The 20,033-nt window shown below is 38.0% G+C and overlaps 1 protein-coding gene across 3 annotated transcripts in view; it reads right to left on the reverse strand.

Moving 5' to 3' along the window:
- Positions 1-1,940: 1,940 nt before the first annotated feature.
- LOC111862294 (alsin) overlaps positions 1,941-20,033 on the reverse strand; it is a 34,753-nt gene continuing 16,660 nt past the window's right edge. For 2 of the 3 annotated variants that reach the window (XM_023847564.2, XM_023847563.2), the window contains exons 7-14: positions 19,337-19,446; positions 17,270-17,481; positions 16,390-16,666; positions 14,734-14,966; positions 13,910-14,086; positions 7,951-8,119; positions 3,943-4,125; positions 1,941-2,132 (exon numbers count right to left, since the gene is read on the reverse strand). In XM_023847564.2, coding sequence (XP_023703332.1) covers positions 2,085-2,132; positions 3,943-4,125; positions 7,951-8,119; positions 13,910-14,086; positions 14,734-14,966; positions 16,390-16,666; positions 17,270-17,481; positions 19,337-19,446 — 1,409 coding nt within the window. In that variant the 3' untranslated portion in view covers positions 1,941-2,084. Of the gene's footprint in view, positions 2,133-3,942; positions 4,126-7,950; positions 8,120-11,438; positions 11,583-13,909; positions 14,087-14,733; positions 14,967-16,389; positions 16,667-17,269; positions 17,482-19,336; positions 19,447-20,033 lie in introns of those variants that run through there. The other variant, XR_002842401.2, reaches the window with a different exon arrangement.

Genomic DNA, 20,033 nt, shown 5'->3' on the forward strand with positions numbered 1-20,033 from the left:
ATATCGCTCAAGCGGTTAGTCACTGGCTTCCCACCGTGGCGGCCCAGGTCTGGTCAAGTGGAATTTGTGGTGGACAAAGTGGTAGTGGGGCAGGTTTTCTTCGAGTACTTCGGTTTCCCCTGCCAATCTTCATTCCACCAATTGCTCCACAATCACCCTCACCTATCATCTGGGGCTGGTACAATAGGCCAGAAGTGGCCGCAGTACAAGGGACTTAGTCCCACCTCACTAGCTTTAAAAAAAATTAACCAAATCATGTTGAAGCTGTTCAGTTTTTTATATACATTGCAATTACCATCTTTAGGATCTTTATCACTTCAGCTATGTTTTCATGCTCAGCTGTATTCATATTTTTCTTTAGTAAGGGGTGATTGTGGAATTAGTTGAAACTGATGAGAATACTAATAGCTTCTATGCTCATCGATTACATGCTCCCCCCCCATACAGTGTAACTCCCATCTAAAGTTTATTTTTTGTAGCAGCTGTTTTTAACACTAATCTGATGCAGGTAATTTAACATTGAGGTTATTGACTTGGAATCATTGAAACTGAACTTTAAAAGAGGAAAACCTTAAAAGTGAGAAATATTAATAGGGGGTCCCTCTGTAATATAATAGATCTTTTATTCAGCTATTCTCATTGCTGTGTGTAGTGGAAATGGATATTGTTATGTGTATGAGTGTGACTATAGATGGGGTCAGTCACTTTCCGCAGCCCAGTGGAAAACTGGACTGCTCACTTTGCAACCTCCAGGCCAAGGATTTGTCCAAGAGCCTCATAAATGTTTCCTTGCTACCCAGGCACAGCTCCCATCTCAGGCCTTGGTCCACTATACCATTATTGCATTTAGGTAGTGCCTGATGTCTCTTCCTGTACGTTTGTCTTTTCGCAGTTCCTTGTACAACACTGTCCTTGGTCTGCCTTATCTGTGGGTTGTGGTATCCCACCCTATTCCTTATTCATAGATTGGTCCTCCGGTGCTCTGATAATTTCCATTGCGGCCTCTTTGTTAGGGAATTCCTGATGCTCTGCTATGGCCTCCAAATCCACGATGTTCATTTTGTCAAACCATTCTTCAAAGGCAACCATCATAGCCTCCATTTCTTCCAGGTTGGCCTTCGCCTTTTCTAGACAGGCTTCCATCACTTCTTGGCAGACCATCACTCTTTTTGCCAGGCATCTACCTTAGCTTCCAGCCTTGCTGTCATTATTTCTTGGTTGGTTTTCATTTCTTCTCTGTTGGTTATTTCAGCCGGCAGGCGTGCCATCATTTGTCCTGTCTCTGTAGTGTGGCGGTATAACAATACAATGTCTTCAGTCCAGTTGTTTCTAATCCAACTATCCCACTTCTGACACCAGTTGTCATGTGTAGGAGTGTGACTATGGACAGGGTTTGGATTTGTAATTTGATTTACTGAAGAGTTACAGATGTACATAGTATAGTAACTATAGCACTACCACTAATTCACACAATCTGCAATTCACTAGAGCACATACTGAGTCTTCTCAGTCTGCTGTGTCTTCACCAGTCATTGCCTGGTGATGGATCCTACTCTTCTCACTGATGTCTCAAGACCCTCTTCTTATAGCAGCTAGCCCTCGTTATATAGCCTCGGCAAGGACCACACAGAGAACGCCACTTATGATAGCTCTTCTATTGTTGCATACGTTTCCTGCAGTCATTACCTGGCAATGGCTGTTATATAGCTGCTCATTTCACATTTATTGCCTAGCAGTAGGTCTACATACCACAATATGATTATCAACCTTTATCCAAGAATTCTGCTGAAATGTATTTTGAATTTAGCCTATTTCCCATGGATTTTGTAATTATTTGGACACACCGGAATAAAAAGAATGGGAGTTCCAACAGGTACTAAACACATCTATATTTCACATAAATATGAACAGTGTATACACTGCTTAAAAATGGTAACAACATATAACAATGTACAGCTTGAATATATATAAAAATATTATGGAATCTCCAGAAAAAAATCTAAGGAGAACAGAATACAATTAGCACTTTGTGACATGGAATATAAGTTCTGGATCGAGGGTTCTGCTGGAAGGACACGTAGCAGCTAGTTGCTCATGCTGTTCTTCTCTTGGAGGATCTGGTAATAACAGGCCTGCATGGAAAAATAAAAGCATTAACTTTCATTAATCCTCATTTAAGAAGGCATGCCAAATGTGATTGAGATTGGCTCCTCCTAATGGACTCAAATGAGTAAGAGCTTCTCCCCTTTAAACCTGATAAATGAAACATTTCATTTCTGAAACGCACTGTGATAAACTCCATCCTAATAACTGGAAGTCTAATATACCATTTCAAGAAAGTTTTAGAACTTAACAAAATCCAGAATATTTTATTACAGACATTTGTTAATTAATTGCCTGGAGGTAGAATTTATGAATACTCAAAACATATGGATGACTATAATGTCATTTAAGATTGTAGGAAGTTCCCAAGCTACAAATATCAACCTTAGAGATTTTTAAATATGAACAAAGCTATTACTTGCCTCAGTAATTCAATAACTGGGTTACATGAATGCCAGTTAATATGTAAAGCTACCTGTAGCAGCAGAGCAAGGTCTGGTTTGACATCTTGCCCCACATGATCTAATCAGTTATGTCATCTGCTGCTACTTGAGCTGCAGTATGAGTCTGTTGAAATTGTGGGCCAAGATAAGATCCTTCATGGCTCACAAGCCGTGTCAATATTTAAGTAAGTAAATAACAAAACTTTATTGTTATTTTCCAGGCTCATTTCATTACAACTATTAGAGTACATTATACTATTAATCGGATATATACTTGTACTTTTCCTTTTTGACAGTTTATTTTACAGCTGTGCCAATAGCTAAACTATACAGCATGAAATGGTAGGATGACAGATTAACTGGAAAGAACTCAAGGAGGCGGTCCTAGCCTAATCAAGGCACCATCCTCCTCCAAGACAGCCAGTGTCCCGGCCAAGATTCAAGCTGAGAACCTCCCAAATATGAATCTTGGGAATTATCTCTATACCAAGCCATTCTGTTTGATGTATCAGCTTAATTACAGATTACATAAACTGTTTTGAGCTGGCTTGGGAACTGAACCATCTTTTATAATGCTGTGAATATGGAAAATTGAGTTCCACACAAAATATTTACTAACTTCTAGAACATATCTTGTTTGCAATGTGGGCACTTGTTGTATATTGTCAGTTCTTGCATACTTTTAAATTCAATATACTTAGCCTACATTTTGTATGGTATAATGAAATAAGGTTTGTAAAAAAAGGTACAGTTATCCCTGTAACGGGCCATGAAGGTCCACAGGGTTGTGAAAGGTCGAGGCTCCCACATTTTCTAGACAGTCAGCTCACAGATGGCGGTAAAGTTGTCAGCCTTATGTGCCGGCCGTTCTTTACCCCACCAGGAAGATTCCTGGTACTCATTTCTGTTAGAGGCTGAGTCAACCAAAGGGCCATAGTGCAGTTGGAAGGATTATGTAAATTGAAAAAATTCACCTCATCGGGACTCGAATTCACAACCTTCTGGTTTGTAGTATAGCGCCTCAACCAACTACACTACTGCGTACCCCCAAAATAAGGTTTATGATATCATATTCACATGCCTTTCTTCCCCAACGAATTTTGAAGCAACTTACAGGTTTTCATGAAGCTGGTATGAACATCATGCAACTAGAGGTCACCCCCATCTTTGCATTTCATAATTCTAAATTAAACTGTGGCGCTTCCACAAACACTACCATGAAAGACTGAGTCAGTCAGTTGGAAAAGGTAAGGTGGTTGTTATTTAGCCACTGGATGTATTTCCCTTTCCAAGTGACACATCTGTGACGTGAAACTGTCAATAGCAAGTAATTGTCCATCTAAAGAGGCTTTTATGTAATAATAGGCATATTATGCCTCTTATTGATTTGCCATACCTTTAGTGTAGTGAACATTATGCCAAGCTCCCCATTCTGGAGATATGGCTCCATGAAGTCCTCAATAAAATGGATCTCAGAGCCAAGCTGTAAGATTCGTGACCTCACAACCACAAAATGAAACACAGGAAACAGGTCATCCATTGTCCACAGGTACAAAGTTCCTAGCTCACGTTGCACTGCCTAAAACCAAGTGCATGAAGTACTTGTTAAAAAACAAAGCTTGCATCTACATGTTCTGACCAAATTCACATTACTCTCTGAAAGCAGTCAATCCAGTTTTAACAAGAACATTTCTGTAGAACATAATAAATTACAAGTATACCCTGACATATGTGTTAGCTGCATTCCTGGAAAACGTCAAAGAATATAAGCATGAGTAAACAAAGGATTTTCTCTAGACTAATGTCATACATTGTAACAACATATGCAGGTTGATATTTTTAATGGATAAACTGATGACTGTGCACTTCTCCATTCTTAAAAGCGGAACAACACAGAGAATGCCTTTAAACATATGAAAAAGGTATAACTCACCAAAAATACTTGTGAAAATAATTTAAAGGATCAAACTGAGGAGGATGGAGGTTGTTAGTTAGAGAAGGTGAAAGGAGAATATACACATATATTTCACATTTCATAAGTCTAAAACACAATGAACATGAAACTGGTCACAAGCATAACACAAACAAACAAAGCAGAAAGACAATACAAAGCTAAGCAAACACTAATTATTTACTGTATGCTCCAAAAATTTGTCAAATCTATAAAATGAGTTATTCATGGGATATGAAAATAAATTATTTTTAAAACTGATTGTATCCTTTCTAACTTTGAATGCTCTTTAGCAATCTATTAAATAACCTAATACCAATAAACATAGTGCCCTTCTGGAAAACAGAAAGATTTTAAGTCGGAATATAAATTTGATTTTGCTTCTAGTGTTCAGGCCTTGAACCGCTGAACCTGAACAGAAATGATTTTGATTATCTATCACAAACAACATTAAAAAAAAAAGTATATTTACATCAAAATACTAAAATATCTAATTTCTTAGAAAGACTTCTACACGAGTCTCTGGGTCCCACTCCAAACATAATCCTTATTACCTTCTTTTATAATTTAAGAACTCTAGAATTATTAGTCAAATTGCCCAGAAGACTATTCCATACTTAATGATAGAATGAAAGTAAGGAAAATACACCATTCACAGGGTTTTTAAATTAATAAAATAAGATAAACTCCTAATTACAAAAATAGCAGAACTGAGTTTAGGAAGGATGTATTTCACATGACTCTTCCAATTCAATTTAATATCAATTTGTATACACAAAAATGTTATTACAGGGACTTCATTCATTACTATGCTTCCAAAGGATACTGCCAGCAAAGAGTTTGCAGACTCACTGATATATTGGGTTTTTGGACTTTATCCATTGTCCTGGATAAAGTCCAAAAACCCAATATATCAGTGTGTTATACACCATCGTCAGAATCCTATAGTAACTACAGTTTGCAGACTGTTTAGGAGCAAAATTAATAGGGTTCTGACAATGGTGTATGGTGTACAGAACTAATAGGCTCATTTTGGACTCTATCCATTGTCCGGTATATAGAAGACAAAAGACCCCAACGTTTCGGAGACTGGATCTGTTTCCGTCCTCAGGTGGATGGGGCAGGATAAACCTACTCAGTTGGGCCCGTTTGAAAGAGCTAGTCTCAAATCACTGGATTAGTGAGTAGGTTTATCCTGCCCCATCCACCTGAGGACAGAGACAGATCCAGTCTCTGAAACATTGGGGTTTTTTGTCTTCTATATACTAGACGCCCCTCGTTGGTGTCTCCACCTTATCGTGGTGAAGGGGTTTGAGTATGCCAAGGACCCTGAGAGCTATACCAGCGGTAGCGTAGCTACTGGCAGGGCCTCCCTTGCTGGACAGGTCAAAGGGTAGGCATCAGACGAAGAGAGACACCAAAAACTGGTGCCGGAAGCAGCGTCATCAGCAGCGACTTGAAGCACAGAGCAAATGATGCTCGAGATGGTTCAAGTTCTTATAGCAACAGGCGTGACCAGAGTGGTTTGAACGGCTGTTGTACTGCGATGTGGAAAGCAAATGGAAAAACTACCACATTATCACTTTTCCTGGATAGTCTCTTTCCAAAAACAGAAGATCGCATTAAGTGGACGAACTGTTTTGGAAGAGACTGTGGACCTGTCGTCTGACAGATTACTGATGAATGAATGAATACTAGACGATGGATAGAGTCCAAAATAAGCCTAATGGTTCTGTACAGCAAAATTAATATCAGTTTTATTAATATTTAAGACCAACTTGTTTGCTATAAACCAATTTAAAATGAGAGACGAGGTATCCGCAACTTTGTGCTTAAGCGCACAATGATTTCTTCCAGTGACCAAAATACTGGTATCATCAGCAAAGAGAAAAACATTGGCAAATCTACTGATGCATAATGGCAAGTCGTTAACATAAATAATAAAAAGAAGTAGCCCTAAGACTGACCCCTGAGGAACTCCTTGCTTAACTCTTTTCCATTTGGAAAAATAATCATGATCATCATCAATTCTGAGATGCACTCTCTGTTTTCTATCTGAAAGATAGGATTTAAACAAATTTAAATTACAATCCTGAACATCATACTCTAATTTGGATATCAATATCTCATGATTAACACAATCAAATGCCTTGGCAAGGTCACAAAAATCCAAACAGAAGTTTATCATTCCAGGCTTGAAGTATGTCAGCAGTAAGTGAAAAAAGCAGCATGATCAGTTGATAAGTCTTTAATAAAACAAAATTGTTCCTGCACCAATATATTAGATTTAATCTATGATACAAAGTTTTTTTTTTCCCCCCTAAAGCACAATAGACCACTGTATGTCACGGTTCAAGGGCCGAGAAGGCCCACCCCTTATACATTCATTAGTTTTTTTAAAACTTTACTAATAGTTTGCTATGTCAGCTTTATCACATTTTTTATACAAAGGCTTTATGACTGCATATTTCAAACGATCAGGAAATGCATCAATATTCCAAGAAGTTTTTATTCTGTTATTAGAAGTTTCAATTAATTGATTATCATGTAGTTTTTTTGCTTGACAAATTACTTTCTTTAGAATGAGACAATACTTTTTAAAATAAAGTTTTATTTTTGGATCATTACTACGTCTAATAATATTATACAAAATCCTGTATGTTGAAACGATATTTTAATGTCAGTAGTAATCCAACTTTCGTCATTTCTGTTACTTAAGTAAACAAGAGGAAACTTGCATCATAAATGTTTAATCTTGATTCATGTACAATTAGAGGTTTATTAAACTTATCAAAGGACCCAGAAAATTGATAAACTACATCCATAAGCAGAAGCTTCCTCTGACTCTTGGTCAACAACTGTAATTTTTGAGGTGGAGGAAGTTGAATTTCTTGTAATTTAGCAGTTCCATGTTTCTGGACCTTTTGCAAGATATTTTAATTGATGTCAAGAAGTCTGATCTGAAATGAGGCAGGGTGAGGTGCAAAATGAATCACACACACATAAGCAAAAAGTCACATACTAAAGATGTATGTATACATTATATCAAGGCATACCAAAGAAGGCAAGATAAACAGAAAAATGTGTAACAAACACAATAAAGAGATACCTAATCTGTAATATATTACAAATATAGAGTCAGTATGTGTGAAACGAAAGTAATATGGTACAGATACATTCACCGCCTGAAAATGGAAGCATTAAAATGCAGAACTAAAGAAGAATTAGCACACTGTGAAACACACTCTTAAAGATGGAATCAGCTGAAAAAGAATTAGCACACTGTGAAAAACTTACTCTTAAAGATGGAATCAGCTGAAAAAGAATTAGCACACTGTGAAACACTTACTCTTAAAGATGGAATCAGCTGAAAAAGAATTAGCACACTGTGAAACACTTACTCTTAAAGATGGAATCAGCTGAAAAAGAATTAGCACACTGTGAAACACTTACTCTTGTCATTTGCTCAAAAGTCCTTCGTATGACTAGTAACTTCTCCAGGGGTGAAAATGTTGTCTTGAGTTGCTGCAGCATTTCCACTGCATTATTGAACAGATGATCTTCAAGTGGAGAGAATGGAGGCTCGCGAGTCAGATGATGGTGAGGCACCATCCAGAACTTTCTACCGCAAAACATAACATCACATTTATATTAATGCCTGGAAGTATAAGACTTAAAGTGCACAAGCGCTCTAATATCAAACCTGATATTTTAAATTCTACTTCAAATGGTTAATCCAGCACAACTCCTTGATTTAAGGTTGTCCCTGATTTAATGTTCAATTTCAGAGATCCCAGGTCAATAACCTCTGTTAAATTTCTTAAAATTTAGATTTTCCTCAGTCTAGTGTTCACCCATCCATGCTCCCCAAGAAAAGCTATGGCAGTTAGGTCCCGAAACTTGCAACCTGGTGACCTAAGGTAATGGGATAATTAATGGCTGATGGTAAAATGCAGACGTAATTATATATTTACCAAATCTTTTGCTTCTGCACAGCTGGGAAGGGTGAACAGAAGCCTTTTGTTAACAGAAAATACATTTTCTGCACTGCTGTTAAGAAAAACCTTTTCAGTGCCATGGAAAACAAGTTCTATTTTTAGGACCACATGTGGTCAGTCTAGACCACCCTAAAACATGTGTGAAGACACACTGGCTGGAAGGATTAATCTTTTCCATGTGCCAGATGTGTACTACAGACTCCCCACTTCAGAAATGCAGAGCAACCCATGAGATGTGTTGTCCTTCCACCTTACTGTTAAGTTACCAGAGCAAAAATCAATGTGGGACTGTTGTGAGTAGCCAATCTCGGGCCTTGGATTCGATTCCTATTTATGGTTAATCACATAATGGAGCTTCAACAATTGCCTGCTATACAAGGATGCATTCTCTGTAATAATACACTGTGTCTGTATGCTGCTTTATATCTGAACTTCACAAATACGTATATATGTATATTCAGTGCAACTCAACAAGTTTTGTGCAGACTGTTGGAAGACACATTTTTAATCAGCTAAAAAAAAATGTTTCTTTCTAAATTCACTGCTTCATTAACTTCATGGAACAGAGCCCTTCTTGAGAAGCCACCAACTGCATAGCTACTTAAGAACTTCCCAGCAATTTATGGAAACTGAAGGTTCATTACTGTGTTCACAAGAGCCTACTCTGGTCCCTACCCTAAGCCAGATTGATTCAGTCCATACTATCCCATCCTATCTCCCTAAGATCCATTTTAACATTATCCACCCACCTATGTTTCGACCTTCCTAGTGGTCTCTTTCCTTCTGGCTTTCCCACCAGTATCTTATATACAGTCCTCTTCTCCTGCATTCATGCTACTCGCCCTGCCTATCTTACCCTCACTGACTTGATCATTTTATTATACTTGGTGAAAAGTACAAGTTATGAAGCTCATAATTATGGAGTTTCCTCAAACCTCCTGTCCAAACATTCTCCTCAGCACCCTGCTCTCGAACACGATCAGTCTCAGTCTATCGCCCTTTTTGTGAATTGGTAACAATAATAGACTCCTTCCACTGATCAGGCAATTCTTTCTTATTCAAAACAGATTTATTGAGCTTATGGAACTCAGATCATAATGTTGCACCCCCTATTTGAAACATTTCTTCCAGAATTTGATCACTACATGGTGATTTATACATTTTCAACTTTGCAATAGCAATTTCAAAGTCAAAAGGACTAGGGATCAGGTATTAAGAGCTCAGCTACATGTATTTCTATCTGTCTAACATCACAACTCTATGTACATTCAATAACAGAGTAGCAGCTCTTCCACCTATTCAAAATGTTTTGGGAATCTGTAAGCAGATCACTATTCTCATCTTTTACTATGTTACCTCTAAGTTGAAAACTCCTCTTAAATTCATTTATTTCAGTATATAGGTCTCTAATCTTCTTGTTCTTACTGTTTGCTGCAAGCTCATTAATTTTGTCTTTCAGATAGTCCCTTTTTTTATTTCTGAAATGCCTGCTGGCTTCAAGTCTTATATTGTTAAGTATATCCCCATTTATTTTAACTGGATCCTCTAACCACTGCAATTTGGCTTGTTTCCTTTCATCTAATAATTCTGAGCACCCTTCATCAAACAATGGCTTATGCTTCTTCAATTCATACTAACCTACTCTCTCTTTGGCTGATATTTTAATATTCTTCCTAATAGTTTCCCAGGCTATGTTAATATCAACCGCAGAGTGTAAGTTCTCCAAACCTATTTTAAATTTCAACACGCTACTGCTGTTTACCCCTCTACCTCATTTAATTTACTGAGATTGAACCTCTCCATTTGTAATCTCTGTGTTATCTTTTACTCATTTTCAGTCTCTCCCTAATGTTTTCCACCACCAGATAGCGGTCAGTCTCACAATCTGCTGCCCTGAACAGTGGTACATGAAGTGCATTTGAATGCTGTCTCCTGTCTATAAAAATATGGTCAATTTGACTGTGAGTCTTCCCAGCTGGAGATGTCCAAGTAAATTTATGGATGTTATGATGTGGGAGCATTATACTCTTGACAGTCAGATTTTTTAATGTGGCCAAGTTTACTACTAACTCTATTATCATTAATAATTTCATGTAAACTCTCATGCCAAATTGTTGGTTTGAAAATGTCTTCCTTGCATTGAAATCTCCTAACAAAATTTTTATATGGTGCTTACTGAATTTATTGAATACATGTTCTAGTTCTTCATAGAACCTGTCCTTTACATCAATTTTCTCCTCTGTTGGGGCATGAACATTCAGAACAATATCACACCAGTCACATCTTAGTACTACGTACAACATCCTATCACTAACAAACTCTTAACTGCTGATAGGTTTCTCTTATTATGAAAAAAACCTACCATATTCATGGTTTTCATTCCTGTTTCCAGAGAAAAATGTATATTTGCCTGCTGGTTTGGTGCCACCTCTGTTCCATCTGATCTCTTCAACTCCCATTAAATCTAACTTATATTTTGATATTTCTTTTGCAACTGTCATGAGTGAACCTGCCATATACAGACTTCTTACCAAATCTCTTGTCCATTTTCTTTAGCTTAGGTCATTTATCCAAAAAAATCTATCTAGGTCTGAGGCTCTTTGTGAAATTCTGTAAGAAGCTTATTTTTTTACAGTTACAAACAGTTAACCTCATGCCCAACCCCAAAGCTGGAGGACCACCCCTTATCGGCTGTCCACAACTGCTTATTCAATAGGTTCACAGCTACCCTCCATATCTGGAGGCTGTCTCCTCCATCTGCAACATGAGGACACACCACGCCGTGGTGACAAGGGACCAACCAAATGTGTAAATTCAGTGTTTGAATTATTTAATTACAAACCAACATAAGATATCAGCTGAACATTAAATACCACATTCTATCCAACTTCATGACAGTTGCTACTGAGTATATAATTAAACTGTAATCTTATGTCAGCATACCTGCAATTGTAAAAGTGAAGACACAACCTGAATATTAATCAGTATTAATCCATCAAATATCCAGTGTTGTGTTTGTGTTCCCATCATCTACCATCACGCGGTCATCCTGCTTTGGTGTCATTAAGGTTCCACACATAATATTCCCTGGGATAGATAACATGCTTTATTGACTCAACTGAGGAGCAACAGAAATTGTGGTCTTCCAGTTGTGGGGTTGTCATAAGAGTTAAGTCCAGCCACAAAACCTTATATTGAGATTTCATTGTACCAGATATGCAGGCAAAACAAACTAAGGCTATTTCAAATTTCTCTGCGAAACAAAACCTCAAGAAATGTATGCCACTGGAGCTTCCAAATATGAAAACACATGTTTCATCAACTCTTGTAGTTGCATTTATAATCTCTCAACATACCAAATTTCATGTGCTAATCTGTAAGTGCTCACCAATAATCATAAGATCAGGATGTAAATATACATTTCACATAGTTTCTGTTCTATTTCTGTGACTGAGATACAGCTAACCTTAATTAAATTTCATACTTAAATTCTATTTATCGTAAAAATGTTTACCATGTTCCATAAAAACAGGTCAATGCATTTTAAAGTTAAAAAAATATGACATCCAACCAAATATTAGTAACACTATAAAGTTACTGTTTGTTATGAGACTCAGTCATTATAATGGACCTTATATGGGATTACTGTATACCCACAAATCTGGTCATATATGGCTACAGTCTAGTACTTCATCACTGACAAGTCCATGGATTAGCATGGCAATATTTCCAACGTAAATGTTCCACTTCAAATATTCTGTCTGAATGGAAACATTAAATTATTCCAAAAGTAACTCAAAAGCATAGTCACTAATTATAAATTAAATCTCAAAAAAACATAGACTGGTATAAAATGTGTGGACATGTGATAGTATTTGCAACAGAAATCCAACTATTAACTTTTTTTTATTGATAGTGGGGTGGGACTAAGTTCCTTGTACTGCGGCCACTTCTGGCCTATTGTACCAGCCCTAGATGATAGGTGAGGGTGATTGTGGAGCAATTGGTGGAATGAAGATTGGCAGGGGAAATCTAAGTACTCGGAGAAAACCTGCCCCAGCGCCACTTTGACCACCACAAATCCCACTTGACCAGACCAGGGATCGAACCCGGACCACCGCGGTGGGAAGCCAGCGACTAACCGTTTTTAGATATGGCGTGGCCTAACTATTAACTTACTGTAGATACTGTACGGTTCTGATGATGCTGGATAACACACAGAGATACTGGGTTTTCAGACTTTGTCCACCGTCTGGATTCTAAATAACTAAGAAAGAACACAATGTTTCGGAAACTGGATCTGTTTCCGTCCTCAGGTCCAGTGATTGAGGCTAGCTCTTTCTAAGGGACCCAACAGAGTAGGTATCTTCCCTCACCTGAGGACGGAAACAGATCCAGTTTCCAAAACGTTGTGTATTTTCTTAGTTATTTAGAATCCGGATGATGGACAAAGTCCGAAAACCCAGTATCTCTATGTATTAACTTACTGCCACAGAAATATTGTGCCTGCCCAAAATTAGGCCAAATTGATATCTAATGACTGATGTGTTTTATTAAATTAATTATCCATTTATATTCATTTTATCGTGTGATTCAGATTGTGTCAGTATTTTAACTCTGAAAATATTTATAGTGGAGTTAACATTGCTTGATGTTTGAGGTACAGAAGAAATTTAACAATGAAATTACTGATCTGGAACTACTGAAATTTAATATTATATATAGGAAAACATTAAATTAAGGCACAGTAGTACATTTTAATATTTCTAAAGCATTATGGAAAAAATTAACATGAAAAAAGAGGCAACATTTACTGAATTTGCAGTTACTATGACAAAACAGTAACTGCAAATGCACAGTCATACTTCCTGTTATCTCCAGCATTCAAAACTGTCACTAGTGGGAGGTTATAACTGCTTATAACAGTAGATAGAGGATGTGGAGGTTCACCACAGTTGACATCAATCTTGAGACTATTAGGGCTAATTACATGCTTGTTGATGGTTTTGTAAGTAGTAAACTGTATCTTGCAGCCAGTCACAGTAGCCGAACAGTCTAAGGCATGCACTGTCTTTGCTCACTCGGAAGCCAGGATCATGGGTTCGAATCCTACTCAGGGCATGTATGTTTAGTGTTTGTGTACATGCGTTTTTCTGTTTGTGTACAGGTAGAGGCCTTGCAATGAGCTGATCACCCACTCAAGGAGTCCTGCCAAATGTCTAAGATCTAGTAAACTGAAGTGAAACTGAGAGTTTCATGGAGGTAGGCCTAGACCAAAATTGGGGCTGTAGCGCCACAAGAAAAAAAGAAACTGTATCTTGCACCACCATGGTATGCAAGAAATGGAACTAACCTAAAATTCATGTGGTCAGAATTTAGCATACACATAATTCTACACTACACATGTTACTTACTGATCAATGCCAAGGAATGCCATGAGAGTAATATCGGGTTGTTTATTCCATTTAAGGAGACGCTTCCAGTATGCATCATCCTCCTCCTTGTTGTGCAGTGCATACAGCACAAATAAAGCTGAATGCACTCTTGGCAGCAAAAATGGATGTAGCAATGCTGCAGCACTCACCACTTCACTGCAACATGACCATTTCAGTACCTTGAAACTAATCCATTTTTCACTGCCTTCTCATGAGATTTGTGATGTCATGTGAATACAGGAACCATAAAAATAAATAACAGTGTTTTAAAGTACAAAAAGATATATAATGACATTATTTTCATAAATATTTACATTGTAACATTGTAGAAGTCTCAACTGCTCAAGAATCTGTTGCGTAACAGTGAATGTTGTTTTGTTGTTTGTTTTGAGGTCGATGTTACAATATCAACCTCTTGAACATGAAATATGAGCCGTGAACAAGCTATGACTCATGACATGAACATGCTGCACTATATTAGTAGACCTATGTTTATGTTATCACTTCTCGGGCAATAAATTGCAAAGGTTAGACAATTTTTCACAACAGGAGAGCATATAATTTAAGGACCTATCATGATAAAAAATATCAAATCTTACATCTTGCTTCCGCCCAAAAATTTGTTATGTTGGTATTTTTGGAGATAGTAATTTTATAAATGGTGAATACACACATACACAGACATAACACATCACCATTTACTTTCTCAAATTAAGTACAAATTAAATGTAAGCAAGTCAGCCATCAAGAGATACACAAATGAAGTAATGAGCTGATAACAAATAATTTCAGGGTCAACTCACCTCTCTAGCTCAGCTTCCTGACTTTCCACAAGTCGCAACTCCTGGCCAAGCACTGGAAGAGCAGGAAATAAAGCTCGAACAACCTCATACATGCGTGCCGTGATTGAATGAAGTTCGGCAACAGCATGACTTAGCAGGAGGGGATGAACACGAACACCACCATATGTTGCTGTGTATGCTGCTGTCACTTCAGCCAACAGTCTTCCCAGAGGATGATGCTGACTCTCAAATGCCTATATGAAACACAGGTTACAACTCTACTGCAAACTTTCAGCATTTTATTTATGCATTTTTTATAATAATAACAACCAAAAATTAGGGTCATCTGAATTCAGTGGTGAGTAGCGTAGTTGGTTGAGGGGCTATGCTACACGCTGGAAGGTCATGGGTTCAAGTCCCAATGAGGTCATTGGATTTTGTTCAATTGACCTAATACTTCCAGCCACACTATAGCCCTGGGGTCGACTCAGCCTCAAACAGAAATGAGTACCAGGAATTAATTAAATAATTTTCCTGGGGAGTAAAGCGTGGCTGACGCGTAAGGCTGACAAACTTACCGCCATCTTTGATCCGATTGTCTAGATAATGTGGGACCCTCAACGTCTCACAACCCTATGGACCTTCATGGTCAGTTACAGGGATAGCTTTACTTACTTTTAGATGATTCACTATCACTGTATTTACACTACAACACTGACTGTATGTCATGAAATACTCTTTCATACATATTTTCTCATTACTTCCTACAGAGAACAGAGTCCAGCTGTCCAATAACATGGCAAAAAGATACAAATCAGTTCTAATTTCCTGTTCTTCTACCAGCTTCTTATTTATGAAAATACTGCCCACTGAGAAACTTTTCCTCAAGGGTAAATCATCCAGAGGATGAAGCTGACCACTTACATTCATCTAGTACTGAGGTTACAGATGCATGTCCAAACATTAAGCAAATGAAAGGGTGCGTATTAAAATATCCCTTTTGTCATTATATACCAGTAACATGCTTTTCCAGTCATAGTACCATGTTTCCTTAATGAATGAAATTGCAGTATCTGTAAAACAGTAAAAAAAAAAAAGTAAAGCTATCTGTGTACCAGGCTGTGATGGCCCATAGGGTTGTGAGACTTGAGGGTCCCACACTATCTAGACAATCAGCTCAAAGATGTTGGTAAGGTTGTAAGCCTTACGTGCTGGCCGTGCTTTACTCCTCAGGAAAATTAATTAATTCCTGGTACTCATTTCTGCTAGAGGCTGAGTAAACCCCAAGGCCTAGTGCGGCTGGAAGGATTAGGTCAACTGAAAAAATCGAATGACCTCATCAGGACTTGAACCCACAACCACCCAGTTTTTTATATAGTCTGTAAAAATGTTATGTAATAGTTTATCTTCTGATCTGGATATTCTAGTCGTAAAGCATTCAAAAACTTCTTTGAAGATATGCAGATTTTAAACACATGTTTGACACTAATTTGCCACAAACAGTTCTAATACGTTAGTACTGGTCTGAGGAAACCATGATAAAGGGATATCTTCAACATTTTATCTGTAACAGCCTTATGATCCTGAATACTGTATTTCTCTTTTAGTGCATAATTTCATAACATATACATAACACACTCATAACTCATTATTAGACTACTAATTCCCACTGCACACCTTCGTTAGATATAAACGTAGTTCTTGGTATGACTCCTTGTCCAGTCTGTCTCTGCCAAACTGTGGTATAGTGTCCAGCTGGTCAGATGATGGAATTCCCCGCTCCTGCTGCGAGTTGTTGATAACCACTGCAACTTTCTCCCACACCTTCTGAAGCTCTACATTTGTTTTAGCACCCTTTGTACCCATTGGCTCTGGCATACCTAACTGCTGGTAGCACTGTCGAAAAATGGCCATCCATTTCTGATTTGCAGCAACGCACAATTTTCCAAATGAGCTGTAGTACATGTAAATGGAAAACAGGTTACTTTAGAAACATAAAGTTATTATTGCCCTACAGTTACACAAAATCTGGACTACACTAACATTTTACTGGACAGAATTCACTGATGTGATAACATGTATGATAGTGATGACACCAAATTACAAATACTGTTGGCTACCACATATTAACCTTTAACGACCGAAAGTCCGGTATACCGGACGGTACCTGTGACCTCGAAGATGCCGAAAGTCCAGTATACTGGATGCAAGACACGTGCTCACTTTAGAAGTGCTGACGGTTAGACCTTGAGTTTGAAACCAAAACAAACCCACGCAAGTTCAAGTCAGAGGTCCAGTTGTTGGCTCTGAACAATAAAACCCTTCATCATGGCACTGGGTTCGATTTCGTTTACATGTAGGTAAGACTGTTTGTGACTTGGTCAGCCAAACAGAGTGGAAGCTTCTTCACAGAAAAGCTGACCCAACATTCCTCTGTGCGGGCAGATCACTGCTTCTGTAGCTCTCAAGGAAGTGTGACNGACAGATCACTATATGTATTTATTTCCTTGCCAGCCTACTTACCACATGTAAGTACTTTAAATTTCGAAGAAGGTACCTTGGTTTCGTGTTGAGCTGATTTGGAGGAGTGGCTGTGTTTTTATGCAGGGTTCCAGTTATTTTGACACCTTCATTCCATGCACCATGCAATGCACCTTCTATGCGATCACCACTGTTGAAAATTAGAGTTCCTTTTCCACTAAACACACCTGCTGCTCGGAATTCCCCTTCATAGTGTGTTCCATCTTCAAAAACCATAATACCATGCCCCTGGTAAGACAGACTCACTGTTCATGGAAGTTTAAACTGAACATCAATTCTATTTCCACATGTACACCGAAATCTAGAAGATTACTGACTTCTGTGATATGACACCGTATGGTCTGGTAGATGTTTCCTGATGTTCCTCTGGAGCATTTTTAAATATCTACCTAACTAGACAGTGTCAAATCCTGAAAGCCAGTAATTTTGTCACTGCTGTAAGAACCTCCAATCTCACACAGCTCTTTATTACACAGTCATTAGGCTATACAAAACTACAGAAGTTTAATTCTTTAGTTCAGTGGTTCTCAACCTTTGTGAGACTGCAGCCCGGTAAATTACTTTTTCATAAGATGAAGGTCTGGCACAATTGATGCCAGGGCCTCGTACTGGGCCGTAGCCTGGCGGTTGAGAAACACTGCTTTAGGTCATTTACTAAACCATATTTTGCTGTAATATTAACAGCATAAGTAAAAAGTAAAGGTATCCCTGTAACAGGCTGTGGAAACCCATAGGGTTTTGAGATGTTGAGGTTCCCAAATTTTCTAGACAATCAGCTCACAGATGGCTGTAAGGTTGTCAGCCTAACGCGCCAGCCGCCCTCTACCCCCAAGAATATTCTTGGTACTCATTTCTGTTAGAGGCTGAGTTGCCCCCAGGGTCATATTGCGGCTGGAAGGATTAGGTAAATTGAAAAAATCCACCTCATCGGGATTTGATCTTGCAACCTTCCGGCTTCTAACATAGTGATATTAACAGCATGAACGATATTATTTGACTGAGTCTAAAAGAAGACTGGAGATGCATACTCCACTGGAGAATTCTTCACATGCATTCTTTGCAATCTTCCATGCCTCACTGAGCTTGGAATGAGGAAACTGAAATCAAACAACCAGAAGATTTGGACCTCCACAACATATCCTGGTGCAAACAGCCTCTGACAGTGAAGCACATATAAAGCCACCCATTCACTCAGCTGTTTAGTGTAGATAAAATATGTTACAAATCTAAGTGCACTATGGGCATCACATTACTAAGTCACAAATTGCTTTTCTTGCATTTTGTTAAATATTCACCATACTGAACTATGTCTGAAATACAGATATATTGTGATCTATATTTTATAGAATGTAGAAGTTGCTTGTACATGATGAAACATTTTTGAGGAAACTGAATAAGTTTATTTTGAACTTCAAGTAAAGTACAGCCAGCAGCCTCCATAGTCTAGGGGTAACGTTCCCACCTCATGACTCAAGGTACGCGGGTTCAAACCCGGTGGAGGTTGTGGAATTTTTAAGGGCGAAAAAATTCAGGGAACAAGTCCTCCAGGAGGGACTTTAAGCCGTGGGTCCCATGTCGTAGATTTACAGCACGTAAAAGATCCTCATGTCTCTAGGAGACCTCTGAGCAAAATTAGGTAAAAAGTTTTCTGCCCAAGTAGTTTCCAATGCCTCCGGTAGATGGGGGAAGTATCGGGTACCACTGCCAGTAGAGGGGCCGAATTCGCTGGCTGAATGGGGCTGATAGCGAGCACCAGTACCAGAAGGGTATAGCGACTGGTAGAATATCAAAGGGGGACGTACAATAGATGAACAATTGGTCGCGGTGCACGGGGAAACCCATCCCTCTAATAATGAATGAATGAATGAAAGTATAAGCCAATGCACTAACATAAAATAAAATTAAATTCAACTGACAGGTTTAACCCTCTCCCTGTCACCACCCAGCAACTCTCATTTCTCAGTTTTGGGGATGAAACATGCTGATATGTAGGCATGAGGGGTTATATGTTCACTGTGTGCAAAGAATACATAATGAAACAACCCTAGTAATCAGTTTATGAATACACATGTAAAAGACTTACTGTAAGGACATCCTGTGTGAAGACACCTTCATAGTAGATGCCATCAAGAGTAACGATCAGACCACAACCATGCTTCATGTTATTGCTCCAATATCCTAGATATTTTTCGCCTGTAAAAGCAATAAATGTATAAAAATCTAATTAAGAACTTTGTAAAATATTTTAAATATGGGCACAAGGAAGGAAATTAAATAAAACCTGACATAATTCAGGTGATTTTTTTTTAAAGAACTGAAAGTTTCATATTTGTTCAAGTTAACCAAAAATGTAAATTTCGTAATCCCTTATTAACTAAAGATATATTTTCAAGAACAAAGAGTGTTCACTTTTACAATATAAACACAAAACTTTTTGTAAACATGCAAAAAGGACCTAATAATCTCTATGGAAGAAAGAAATTATTAGGTTAATTAAATATAATACTCTGCTACACTTTAGAAAGTTGTATAGGAACTCCTTTATATATGTGAGTTTGAAAAATATGAATTTTGATGTGCTCAACAAATTTAGTTCAATTTCAGTTAACAGCACTTACTTTTTTAATATGAACTGCTTGCAGGCCAATTCAGAGAAATGAAAAAGGGGAGTAGAGTCATGTGTGGGGGTAGAGGATAAATGTGAGGAGAGAAGGGAAAGTTTGGCCCAGCCAGTTTGATTTCAACCTCTGGGACTTTCTTTTTAACATTACTGTCACATA

This window comes from Cryptotermes secundus, unplaced genomic scaffold, assembly GCF_002891405.2.
Source record: "Cryptotermes secundus unplaced genomic scaffold, Csec_1.0 scaffold88, whole genome shotgun sequence".
NCBI lineage: Eukaryota > Metazoa > Arthropoda > Insecta > Blattodea > Kalotermitidae > Cryptotermes > Cryptotermes secundus.